Source organism: Drosophila guanche, unplaced genomic scaffold (assembly GCF_900245975.1).
Source record: "Drosophila guanche unplaced genomic scaffold, DGUA_6, whole genome shotgun sequence".
Taxonomy (NCBI): Eukaryota; Metazoa; Arthropoda; class Insecta; order Diptera; family Drosophilidae; genus Drosophila; species Drosophila guanche.
Genome location: NW_022995743.1, coordinates 14,589,444 through 14,602,174, shown reverse-complemented (window position 1 = coordinate 14,602,174; position 12,731 = coordinate 14,589,444). Strand labels below are relative to the sequence as shown.

At 50.8% G+C, this 12,731-nt stretch overlaps 2 protein-coding genes across 2 annotated transcripts; both read right to left on the bottom strand.

The window, feature by feature from the left end:
• Positions 1-18: 18 nt before the first annotated feature.
• On the bottom strand, positions 19-2,940 carry LOC117592539 (vesicular inhibitory amino acid transporter). The gene is made up of 2 exons (XM_034286410.1): positions 1,985-2,940; positions 19-1,911 (listed from the first exon to the last, which is right to left on the bottom strand). Exons 1-2 carry the CDS (start codon positions 2,341-2,343, stop codon positions 615-617), a joined length of 1,656 nt encoding a protein of 551 aa, XP_034142301.1. The 5' UTR covers positions 2,344-2,940; the 3' UTR covers positions 19-614.
• A 180-nt stretch (positions 2,941-3,120) lies between these two features.
• On the bottom strand, positions 3,121-12,053 carry LOC117592538 (putative transcription factor SOX-15). The gene is made up of 3 exons (XM_034286409.1): positions 11,951-12,053; positions 5,061-5,764; positions 3,121-4,952 (listed from the first exon to the last, which is right to left on the bottom strand). The coding sequence occupies exons 1-3, from the start codon at positions 12,001-12,003 to the stop codon at positions 3,292-3,294; spliced, it is 2,418 nt and encodes an 805-aa protein (XP_034142300.1). The 5' UTR covers positions 12,004-12,053; the 3' UTR covers positions 3,121-3,291.
• Positions 12,054-12,731: the final 678 nt, after the last annotated feature.

Here is a 12,731-nt window from a genome sequence, read left to right as displayed (position 1 = left end):
AAAAAGGGTTTTAATTCGTTTTGGATCAACTGGAGAGATGATGTCTTTATTGAGAGTTTTAAAGATGCTAGTGTCGTTTTATGTACTAGTATGGTATGTATAGGTATAACTGTATATTTAAACGTTACAAAAAAATCTGCACAATGGATTGTTTCTATCTATCAACATATACATACATTTAGATCCGTATCTGTATAATGGTTTATGCAGTTTAAATTTCTTCAATTTCTCTATAATTCGTAATGCGCGTTAATACAATAAATATTTTCTCTTTTCCTTCAAGTATATGTATATATATATAATTATATATATGTATATATATAGCTTCTCTTATTCTAAACTTTATCATAATTATTCATGTTTGGAAGACATTTTGTTCGCTTGTTTTTTGGAAGACTTGCGTTTCATTTCATTTAGTTTCGTTTCGTTTCTTATAAACTAATATTATTGTTTTCGTTTCGAGTGTTTTTGGATGATGAATAGATCGAGCATTTTGGAACCCTTTTGGGCACAGCCAGATGATGCTTGGAAGCACCTGGAAGACATGCCATGCCCGCGAGGGGACCAATAGCTTGGGATCTACTTCGATTGGTGGATGAGTTAAATTGGAAAACTTAAAATGGAAGACCGATCTCGAATGCATTTATCATGGCATTACCCGAGTCATAGATGCCAATGACGCCGAAGAGCACGCCCAGGGCAATGATGAGGTAGTCTTTGGCTAGTTCCTTCTGGTCGAGCAGGTGACCCTTGATCTTGATGTGGAAATAGCAGGGCCAGATGAAGCTGAGCATGGTGCCCGTGAAGCTGCCAATGAAGCCCATCAGTATTGAGAAGTGTGGAATGAAAATGGCCATCAGGATGGTCGACACAATGACGGCCACACGGAAGCCCAGGCCCCAGACCTTTAACTCTCCATCAAGATTCCAGATGGTTGGGAATTTGGTCTTGGGCGGACCGCGGAAAAAGTTCCGCTCGAGCAGCTCACAGGCGGCATAGTAGGGCAAGGGGTAGCTGAGGATGGCCTTGATGACCAGGAAGAAGTTCACCATGCCCTTGAAGCCCTGCGAGTGCAGATTGTTGGTAATCACCTGCTGCGTATCGTTCTGGAAGGTCAGAAAGCAGATGTACCCAAACCCTGCCTTGAACACAGCCGCCGCGATGTGCGACCAGTCGAGCATCCAGTTGAACTTGGAGCGGTCCGTCATGTTGCCCTCGAGTGTGGGCAGGAAAATCTGGGAGGTGTAGGAGAAGACAATGACGCCCAGCGAGATGGGGAAGTTCTCCATGTCGATGCTGAAGCGCACCTTGGACCAGCCCCAGTCGCCGATTTGCAGCAGGCAATAGCCGAGAATCACGGCATTGATCACGATGTGGGACATGGTGCACCAAAAGGACAGGGTCGAGACCATTTTCAGGGACTTGAGGAAGCCCATCGGCAGTAGGAAGATGCCCACAAACAGCATCCACGATCGCGAGTCGAACGAGCCCGTCGGATAGGTGCCCGCCAGCAGGTCACCGCAGACCACCACATAGAGGATGCACGTCATCAGGAGCTCAATCAGCTGGGCAATGCTGACGGCTCTGGCACCCAGTTTGGGCCCGAAACATACCTTGGCAATGGCAACGTAACTGTCGCGCACTCGCACCATCTGGCCGGTGGTAGGGTCCGGCTCGTAGAGGCACTGCACCAGCACCTTTCCCGTGTAGCAGCAGATGTGTGCAATGCCCACCATGGCAATGATGGCCCAGTAGCCGCCGTGGAGCACGGCGAAGGGCAGCGATACAATAAACATGCCCTGGATGGCATTGGTCACGTTCCATGCCGCCTGGTACTCATCGATCTTGCAGCCGCCGCCACCTTCTCCCTCGCAGACGAACGAGCTGCCCTCTGAGGCGATGCTGCCCTGCCTGCAAAGCGATCGGAAGAATGGGATTGAGCACGGCTGCTGCGGGAAGGGAAAGTTATTTGTTGGGTACGCACCTGAAGCCGTCCGTCTGCTGGTATCTGCCATCGTACTCATTGAAGGTTGTGCTCTGGTACTCGTTCTTGTAGTCGCCCTCGCCCTCGCCATCGCCCTCATTCGACCAGGTGCCCGTGTTTCGGAACGGATTCGAGCTCATCTCCGTGTTCTGGTCGCCACCGTCCATGCCCGTGTCCATGGCCTGGCCGTTGGCAAAGTTCTGGTGCGGTGGCTGGTGGGGCCTCTGTTGGCTGCTGCCTGGCGGCTGCTCGTACTCCTTGCGCTCTGGAATTTGCTGTCGAGCCGTTTGCACGGCCACATTCAGTATATTCTTCAGCGGCGGCAATGGCGTGGCTTTCAATTTGGCTATGAATGACATGGTGGATGCTGGCGATGGGCTACGAGCGTACACAGAGCACTGATGGTGGTTGTGGAGTGGACTGCGGTGGAGTGGTGTGGAGGGATGGTTAGTGGGTGGAGACAGATGGCGGCGGCCGCGTTGGTGTCAAGCAGACAGGCGCTCGACCTGAGGCTTATCGATTTTGCCTATGCCTGAGTAATGCCTGCGATGCAAATGATGCTGCAATCGGAGTGCAGAGTGAGTTCCAGCTCCTCCGCAATGGGTCACAAATTGGAATTACACTACGGAATAACCACAATCTAGAAATAAAGCTGAATTTTGTCTCAGATTTTGCGTGGATGATTGATTGATTTCGATTTCGACTACTTGGCGCTCTGGCGTATGGTGCGTATGGAGCACACGTTTATCATGCAATTTTTAGATACTTGCACATCCTGCTCACTCAATCTCAATCCTGATCCTGGTTCGACCCACTGCTGCCGTCCAAATCCAACTGAAAAGGCCGAAAACTAGTGCGGAAATCCGTGTGAAAGTTTCAATTTGAATTTTATGTAACGTGAGAAATCGTTTGGCCAGTGAATGAGAAAAGAAAATTGTACACTCCAGTCTGATGATGATGGCTGGCGCCCACTGCGCAGACTCCATTTCGCAGTATATATCGGGTGGCTGTCATATGGTCCAGACACGTTCCACACCCCTAACTGTGGACCCCAAAGATGCATTCCATGACATTGTTATCGATATGCAAATGTGATTCGATTCGATTCGATTACTTCGACTGCACTTTATTCATCTTTTGTTTTATAAAAATTCTAGAAATTGTACAATTTATGTGGATTGGATTATAATCTTTAAGGGAGTTGGGGAAAAGGAAGCTCAAAAAGGGTTCGGGGACAACCTAAACCACTCACTAATCTCTAGTTATCAAAAATTACATACACACACGCTGCTGCTGCCGTTGCTGAATCAATTGCTGTAGCAGGTTTTGCGCACTCCGGCCAGAATGTTGCTAATCTCGTCGTCCTTCCGCTGCTGCTGCTCGAAGAGCATCTCCCCGACTCCCACACCCACCATGCCCCCTGGTCCGGGTCCAAAGTGATGATGATGCGGATGTGGATGCGGATGCGGATGCTGTTGCATGGCTGCTGGGTTCGAGGTCACTGTCTGGGCAGGCGGCGCTGACACAGAAGGCGCTGGCGGTGTCTGATGCGTGGCCTGCTGCTGCTGTTGCTGCTGCTGCTGCTGCTGCGGATGTGTCTGTGTCTGAGCCATGCCCTCGTAGCCCCCATAGTTGCCGTAGTGCAGGTAACTGCTCTGCATGGGCTGCGCACCATAGGGCCCAGCTGCCGTCTGCTGGAAGGGCACTGCCAGCTGCAGCGGAAAGGCAGCCAGACCGGTGGGAGCGTATGGAAGCTGGGTGTAGTAGCTCGCTCCGGCGGATCCGGGTGCCGACAGCAGCATGGCATTGTTGTAGGCCTCCGCCTCGTAGTCGTCGTAGTTCTGGTTCGTGTCCGGGTACTTGAGGCACTTCTGGGAGGCGGAGCCGTCCGAGGCATTGTCCTTGTGCTGCTCGGCGGCGCTGTAGTCCAGATCGTTGCTCTGATAGCGCAGAAAGTCCTCGTACTGCATGCCGTAGGCATTGGCGCTGGGATTCGAGTGGGGATGATGATTCGATAGATATTCATTGGCGCCCAGCAGGCTGCTGCAGTTGTCCGCCATGGACACCGTGTAGCCGCTCATCTCGCTGGCGGAGACGGACACGGGCACAGAGGAGGCGGAGGACGTAGCCGTGGACGTGCCCAAGTTGCAGTGCTGCTGCAGCACACTGCCAACGCTGCCGCGCATCGTGCTGCCATCGTCCTCCGAGGCAGACACTGGCGGATAGAAGGTGCCCTTCACGGAGTGCCCGTGGTCGAGCAGGCCGCGATTGTTGCACGTCACGTACATGCCTCGGGCGGCCACCACTGCCACCGATGTGGGTGCCAGCGGATAGGAGGCGGCGTACAGTCCCTGCTGTGCCTGTGCCTGCGCCTGTGCCTTGCTCTTGTCCTCCGCCTTGGAGAGCTTATCCTGTCGCGCCTTTGCGGCTCGACTGGTCGGCGGCTTCGTTAGCTTCTTGAGCAGCAGGGAGCTGTCGTAGCTGCCACCACCACCACCGCCACCGCCACCCGTGGGCGAGGACTCAGACAGCAGGGCGGGTGGGCAATTGGCGGCCAGCGACTCGATCTGCTCGGTGCTGTCCGCATTGCTGTAGCAGTCCACAGAGCTCGGCGAATATGTGGGCTTTAGTGGCTGCTCGTACTGGTTCTGGTTCTGGTTGGGATTCTGGGGCGTGGAGGAGCATCTGCTGTCGTCGGTGGGCGTGGTGTAGCTGGAGGAGGCGGTGGCCGTGGACAGCGGCGGAGTGGACAACTTCGGTGTGGCCTTGCCTGCTCCTGCCCCGACGGCAGGTGAGTTCTCTGCCTGATCCTTGCCGCCCGGCTGCATGGTGCGCAGCTTCGACTGCTTGCGGCGCCTCGGCCTGTACTTGTAGTTTGGATGCTCCGTCATGTGGATCACACGCAGGCGCTCAGCCTCCTCAACATACGGCCTGCGGTCCTGTGGCGTCAACGAGCGCCACTTCTTGCCTGCAACGAGCAGGGGAGAGAAAAGAAGAGATTACAACAGATTCCTCATAGAATCCTGGCAACCTAGAAGAGCTATGCAACAGGTATGGGGAGGGACTTCACACTCACCCAACATCTTGCTGAGGTCCGCGTTATGGAGGTCGGGATTCTCGTCGGCCAGCTTCTTGCGCTCGATCTTGGCCCACACCATGAACGCGTTCATTGGCCGGCGGATGCGCGACTCTTTGGCACTTTTTGACTGGGTTGCGCCGGGCCTGTACTTGAGGTCGGTGGCCATGGGCTTGTGCCGCTCCAGGTAGCCACAGTTGGGGGCACACAGGTCGCCCTTGTAGTCGTAGCTCCACATGGACGCCGTCTCGATGGGCGAATGGGAGGCGCACTCCTCCATGGAGCCGCCACTCACCATGCCCGGATGCGAATGCGACAGAAACTTGTTCAGCACCGAGGAGGAGCAGCCGCCGCCACCCAGCAGCGGTATGTTGCTGCTAATGAGCGACCCGGACGCACTGCCTCCTCCTCCGCCCACATACCCACTCGACACCATGGGCATCGGGGAATGGCTGTGCACCGAGTGCACCGCCTCGTTCATCGAGTGCTCATTCTCGTAGCCGGCGCTCTGTATGGCTGGGGAGTGCAGGCTGGGCGAGGAGTGTTCACTGCCCTGGCGCACATGATAAAGGCCCGACTCGCCGGCCGAACCATCGTGCATCAACCGGCCATCTGTGGTCAAGTAGCCTCCATGCTCCGGGTAATCGCTGCCCGTCGAGTGGCTATACTCCGGCGTACGCGAGATGTGTGGATACTTTTTCGAGCTGCAAATAAGTTGGGATATTCTTTTGGATTGGTAGATTGTTGGTTACCCAAAAGGGAGTCACTAAACTGAAGCTAATATAACTCTTTTGGCACTCCTCAAGCTAGCAAGCCCTACAAATATCCAAACCAATCCCGCAGCACCCAGTATATGTGGACCACGCACATGATGGAGTTATCGTTGTTCCCCTTCTAACAAGTCGCAACCGCACTCTGTGCATCGCATTCATGATCATTGTTAATCAATGTCCCCGGGGGCTACTGCAGGAAATTACGTACAGCCGTCGCAATGTCGCTCCCTATAATGATATTTAAAACGGCTGCTAAATACGATGACAATTTTCGCGTTGCTGCTACGCACAGAGAGAAGGGAGCAAGGAGGAAGATCTGTGGAACTTTTTGCATTTATCAGACACCAAAGAGACACCACACAAACACACACAGAAACAGAACTGAAACTGAAACTGGAACTGGGCTCCGCATGGATCCCTTGCCGCGATGCTGCGGTGCTGCGGTGCTGCGGTGCGCTCCTTAATGTCAGCGGACATAAATGTAAATTGGGCGCGTGCAGCTATTGTATTATCAAAGGAGGCCGCACCGACTCCAACAAGCCACCGAGTCGAGTCGGAGTAAGCAAAGAAGCTGCAGCACAGCTCCATGGGCCATGGGCCAGCAGCAGAAGCTGAAACTGCGACTGGGAATGAGACTGTGGCTGTGGCCCTTTGGTCTGGACCAGGTTCTTGGACCTTTATGCATAACTTTTAAAACTTGCGACATATCGACACATTTCAAAGTAATTCGCCTTCCAAGAATTCAGGCAGAGGGCGAAGCATGGAGAGCAGATCCGAAGACAAGTTTAAATATTGCCAAAGCTCCCGATCTCGATTCTCTCGATGCCCGATGCCCGATGCCCGATCTCCCTTTCGCTCCTTTGGGATCTGTTTCGGTTTCAGTATGCGTTCCGTTCCGTTCCCTTTTCTTGCTTCCTCGATTTGTTACCGTTTGAATTTATTGCTGCCCACTACACTTTTGGTCTATTGTGTGCCCCAAAGCGGTAGTCTCAGAGACAGAGCCCAGAGCCCAGAGCTCAGGCTGCTGCCTCTTTTGCCTACCTACAACCTCTGGGCCTAATTGTTAGCCCTCGACTCTTGGCTTTCGACTCTCGACTCTGTCTCTGGCACAACTAGGCGCTCTAGTTCCGTGGACTTTCTTCGATGCAGCAGCAGGAGCAGCAGGAGCAGCACCAGCCGGAGCACAGCTCGTTGACAATGCCGACAAAGTTGCAAATTTTTAGTTAGGCCAGCCTGTACCCCACCCATGCCCTCCATGCCAGACCCCCGACTCGACTCGCTTCGACTCCACTCCAAGTCCAGCCACGGGATGAAGTCTCGATAATTTATTGAGGGTTTTCGGTGACGTCGTTACGTTTTTGATATTCGGTTGCGGCTGCCGCGGCTGCTGCGGCCGCTAAATACTTCGCCGCCGCCGATACGCCGATACGCCGATACTCCGATCTGCCGATCCACCGTTCCACCGTTCCACCGCTCCAAAGGGGCGCAGGCACCACACAAAATTATACCGTCCGAGTCTCACCGTACGTCCATTCGTCTGTTTGTCCATCCGACTGTCCGACTGTCGGCCCGCTGTCCAACCTGTCCAAAACTGTCGACTGTGTCTGGTCGGCTTCGTTTCGTTTGGTTTCGTTTCGGTTTCGGTTCTGTTTCTGAGTCTGTGTCGGAGTCGGAGTCTGGCTTTATCCTAAGCGCGCTCACGATCCACGAAGCTCCTGCAGATGTGGCTAAGCTACAGCTTAAGCCTGAGCTCTGCACCATGCCCCATGCCACAAGCCTGCTGCTGGAGGACTGCTTAGCCATGGCCCTGATTTTAAAATAGGACACATACAGTGGCCGGTAAGTTGGCATTTTTATGCGCGCAAAATGTCAACATCTTTGCAAAATGCCACATATTCCACATTGCGGCCAGCCGCTCTGTCCCAGCACTGCTGTCTGGCCACAGTACCCCTTTCCGCTGTCCACTGTCCGTTGTCCATCGTCCAGTGTCCCCTGTCCACAAGCCCCTGTCCGTTGTCCAAGTACTCGATGTCCGCCGCCGAGTTGGGGACTTTGGAACGTTTTGTTTACGACAAGAGCAACTTCTCTGGTGGCTGCTGCCAGAGGAAGGGGCTGCCTGGCCGCCTGGCCGCCTGGCTGCCACATAAGTAGGCAACTCCTCCCTTTAACAAGCCTCGAAGCTCCACTCCATTCAGGAGCCATGCTGCAGGCCCGAAGCCGCATTGATCTGGAGAGTGTCAGGCGCTTTAGCATATTGTGATTCATGTGACGCTGCTCGAGACAGCCTTTCCCTTCCATTCCATTCCCTTCCCAGATGCCCCAATGCCCCTGCCCACTGATCATGGGATATGAATACAGATACAAATACCAGACCATGGGCTGGCAAGACAATTGTCAGTAAGGGCAGCGCATTCCCCTTAATCTATTTATTTTCCATATTCCTGGCCAATTTTAGAAAAATATTCTCCGATTGACATCCCGGCATTTGCAGCAAATGGGACAGTAATTAAGACAGTTCCAGGGAGAGTTAGAGCTGTCACTACCTTTGTCTAGTCCTGCGACCCGAGGGAATGCTTAATGGTGGTCTTGACAACAGTTGGACAGATTTGTCTCCGCTTTTCTCTCTACATAATTTGGATAGGGAAAGGGAAGGAGACACAAGATATTCTCTCAGCTGTGGATATTCATGGTGCTTTGAATAATCTATACGATCATGAGATCGTTTGACTTGGAGAGTTGTTGGCTTTCCATTTTATTACAGATTATTATAACACATTCGTAGCAGGTGTTCACTCTCTCTCTCTCTCTCTCTCTCGGGATATTCATCATCAATTATTTGCATAAAACAAACTTAAGAATGTAATTCCAGCTACAATTATCAACATCTATATACAGTCTCTTCATTTAGCCAACCCTTTACCCTTGGCTACTCATATCCTGGATCTGTGGTAAGTTTTTGGCAAATCATTTGGCGCCTCGACAGCGATCGCATTGGCCGCTTTGTAAGCGGTGCGACAAGGTAATAAAAGCCATTTTGGTTTTCGGGCACATTCAGAGGCAGAGGTGGGTGTGGCCAGAGGCATCTGCCTTGGCTCTCCATTTGCTCCATTTGCAGTCTATTGGCTGCCTGCTGCCTGCTGGCTGCTGGCTGCTGCTGCTGCAGATGCAGGCGCCCCGGACCGAATACATTTGTTCCCAACAGCCAACAGCCAACAGATTTCTGTGGCTTACAGAAGAGAGGGCAAGCAGCAGAGGCCAAGACTGGTTTCGGCCAGTTCCAGTTCCAGTTGAGGCTGAGACTGCGACTGCGACTGCAACGGCGGCTGTGGCCCAGGTGTGATGTACTTGAATAACTTAACGACGCAGTTGCCAGGCCCCGTCCCTGGGTCCCAGCGATGAGTTGTCGGTCGGTCGGTCGGCCATTTACGCATACATACATATGCATGAATGTACAAACAGTGTGTGTGCTTGTATGTAGATGCTGCTGACCAACCAATAAGCATAAACAGCCTCAGCAGCATCCGGGCACGAGGAGCCGCCATCTTAGCTTTAATGAAGCGCAAAAGGTACGCGCCAACGTGCTACCTGTGCTGTGCTGTGCTGTGCTGTGCTGTGCCAACGAATGGGATCGAATCTTGTACGCACTGTGAAAATGGAGGCAAATAAATAAAAATATGTACATACATGTGTGCATGGGGGATACACATAAGGGCCGGGCCCCATGGCCACATAATTAAACTAATGAAGCAAGCGATCATCATCATCATCATCACTCTTCGGATTCGTTCGGCTAATGAGGTTTATTGCTGCTGTCTTCGCCCGACACAACCCGACCCGACCGACCGACCGATCCATCGTGTCTCTCCGCCAAAGAAACGGCGAAGACCCAGTTCTCACACAAGCGATTTTAAGAGCATAAAAAAGATACAAAAACTTAATGGATTTTAGCACGCACACCAACACACCAACACACCCGCACCCACACACAGGGGGGAGAGAGAGAGAGAGAGACACACACACTTGAATGAGGCTGACTCCCTCGCAGGTTGAGCGGCCCTAAATTATATGAATTGGTTGGCCTGCAAATGGAGGTGTATTCCACATGTTCATGCATATCCGAATAAGTAGAGTAATTGCACATGCTGCATGGAGGATCTGTACTAAGGCAGTCCGAAAAATTAGTGGCCTTTCGCAATCGGGCGACTCCCACACCGGATCTTACTGCATTTGGCATACAGAAAATACCTTCACAGGTCTAATTGAAGAGCTTATAATTAACTAGTTGGCTGAATGGTAGTACTTTGATCTAACCAACTGCACTTTGATGGTTCTTCATTGATTGGCAGATCCATTCTGCATTTAGGTTCGTATAACTACTAAGACCCTTAAAAATAAACCAATGAAACATGTTTAATGTTCATGGACTTCCGTAGAACTCCTCAAAGCTCCCTTCTAATTAGCAATTTCAATTGTCGCTAGTGGATAGTGGATTTACAGGCACGATAGGCGAGAGAAAGATTCCAGGAAAACACCTTTTGGAATGGCCTTAACGTCAGTGAGTAGTTTTAGTTCCTGTGTGGAATGGGAAACTCCAGAGAAGAGGCAGCATCGCATCAGGCATGTCCGCGAGTGTCTCAATAAAGACGTCACACAATTTCCATATTTACTTGTCAGGCATCGGGGTTATAATTGCCAACAAATAGGATTTTCGATTTGAATTTGAAACGAATAAACACAGCGATTTCCTCCGCACAGCCATGGCCCAAGGCCCGTGATCCAATGAAATCTTAATTAATTGCCAAACTTGATGGGAAATCCACATATACAGCTGCTTGTTTATGGCTCATTGGATTTTATTTTATTTGATTTGATTTGTATGTGGAAAACGATTTAGATTGAGCCTGGAGTTGGCAGAGTTTGGGGTTAGATCGCGATGCCTGGGCTTGATTTATGTGACTGCCCGAGCAGAGATCAAATTGAATGGCACCGCTTCGCATGAAACCGAATTGATTTGTGGCCAATTCCGACAGGAAGATTCCAACAATGTGATGAAAAATGCGACAAGCTTTCGCCCAAGATCAACGCTTAGACGTTCCCAAATGTCTTTCGAATTCTGTGGGTATTTATCAAATCGTTTTCATCTGTACTTAATTTTTCATTTCATGGCTTCATTTCCATTCATAATTTCAGCCAATTTGTAGCCGAGAGTTTCCCGTCGGAAGCCGCGGAATCAGTCAGCCAGATACTTTATGAATATACATCCTATATATGGCTGTAGTATATAGACTGCCATTAAAATCTCATGCGTAGCTATCAAGCTGTGTAGATCGGAGCTAAATCTTTTTAATGATCAAAGCCGCATGACCTCTGGCCCGAAAAAGTTAAAACTTCTTTCGGACTTGCCCTCCTCTGCGTGCCCACATTTTCCCAGGGCGCTCTCCGAGAAACGCCACCCGCGTTCGGACATCGCCCGGTCGGTCGGTCTCTTGGTTTACTTTCCACTTGACCAATTTCGAGCCCCGTCCGAAGACGTTCTTAAGTTATTCTCGTCCATCCATTTACATATTCGTGGTGGAGTGCAGAGCAGAGGAGTGGAATGGAGAGGAGTGGAGTGGAGAACAACCCGTACAGTGGAGCGAGAAGCGGATACAGACACAAGTGCAAGTGCTGGTGCCCCGCTAAGGAAAATCTAAGCAACTTCTCAGGCCCTATATATAGCCACTATATACCATGTACCATGTACCATGTACCATGTACCGCTCTGAGCATTTGAAATCCCCGTCGGCCTCTGACTGTCGTGCCCGCTTTCAGTGTATCTCTGTAGCTGGTGGTGTGGCTGTGTGCGATCAAGTCTTGAAAAAGTCCCCAGTCATGGGCTATGTGTACATAGATGGATACATATGTATATGCATATGTATATGCCCGGTCTCCGAGAGAGAGAGAGAGAGAGAGCTAGCTAGAGCTAGAGCTAGAGCTAGAGAATTTCCTCACCACTACTGGCGCACTCTTTCCATTTTTCATTATGGTTATTATCTTGAAGATATGTATCTTCGCTTCGGTTGGATATAATTAAACAGCGAGAAAAAAACTTTAGCATGGGAAAAATGTAAATATTACTTGTAATTTGTTAGCAGATGATGTGGATGTTCGTGATCATATGAGGGTTCCATTTTTATACGGCAACAGCAACAGCAACGGCGACGACGACTACGACGACGGTGACGGTGACGGTTGTGACTACGGCGCTCGTGGTAACGGTGACGGTGATGTTGTTGTTGTAAAAGTTGCTGTTGTTGTTGTTGTTCTTGTTATTGCAATTGTTGTTGCTGTGGTATTTGTTGGAGCTGTTGTTGTTGTTGTTGTTGTTGTTGCTGGTGTCTATGTTGTTGAAGAAAATCTTCGTGTTGTTGTAGAAAACGTTGGAATTGTTGTTGGAGCTACTATTTTTGTTGTTGTTGTTGGAGCTATTGCTGTTGTTGTTGGTGTGGGTGATGTTGATGTTGACGCTGGCAGGTTGTTGTTTCTCTTGCTCTTGCTCTTGCTGCAAGTGTTGGTGTTGTAGGGGTCTTTGCTGTTGCAGGGCCAGCAGCATTTTGCTTAATGTTGCATTATTCCGTTAGCTTTTTCCCTTAGACTTCGGTGGGTTGTACGTTCGCTGGTGGCACGATGGCAGTGGCTGGGCCAAGCATTTTGCCCAGTTACAGTTCCAACCATAAATCTACTCATACGTTGTTGTCGCCACTGACGGCAGTCCCAGGGTCTATCCGTCTGTCTATCCGTCTGTGTGAATTCTGTGCCTTTTCGCTGGCGGATTTGGTTTTGTTTTTTTTTATTGTTGGTTTAGACCCTAACCCACATACATATGGTTTGGTTTTGGGACTTTGCAATGCTGCAATCG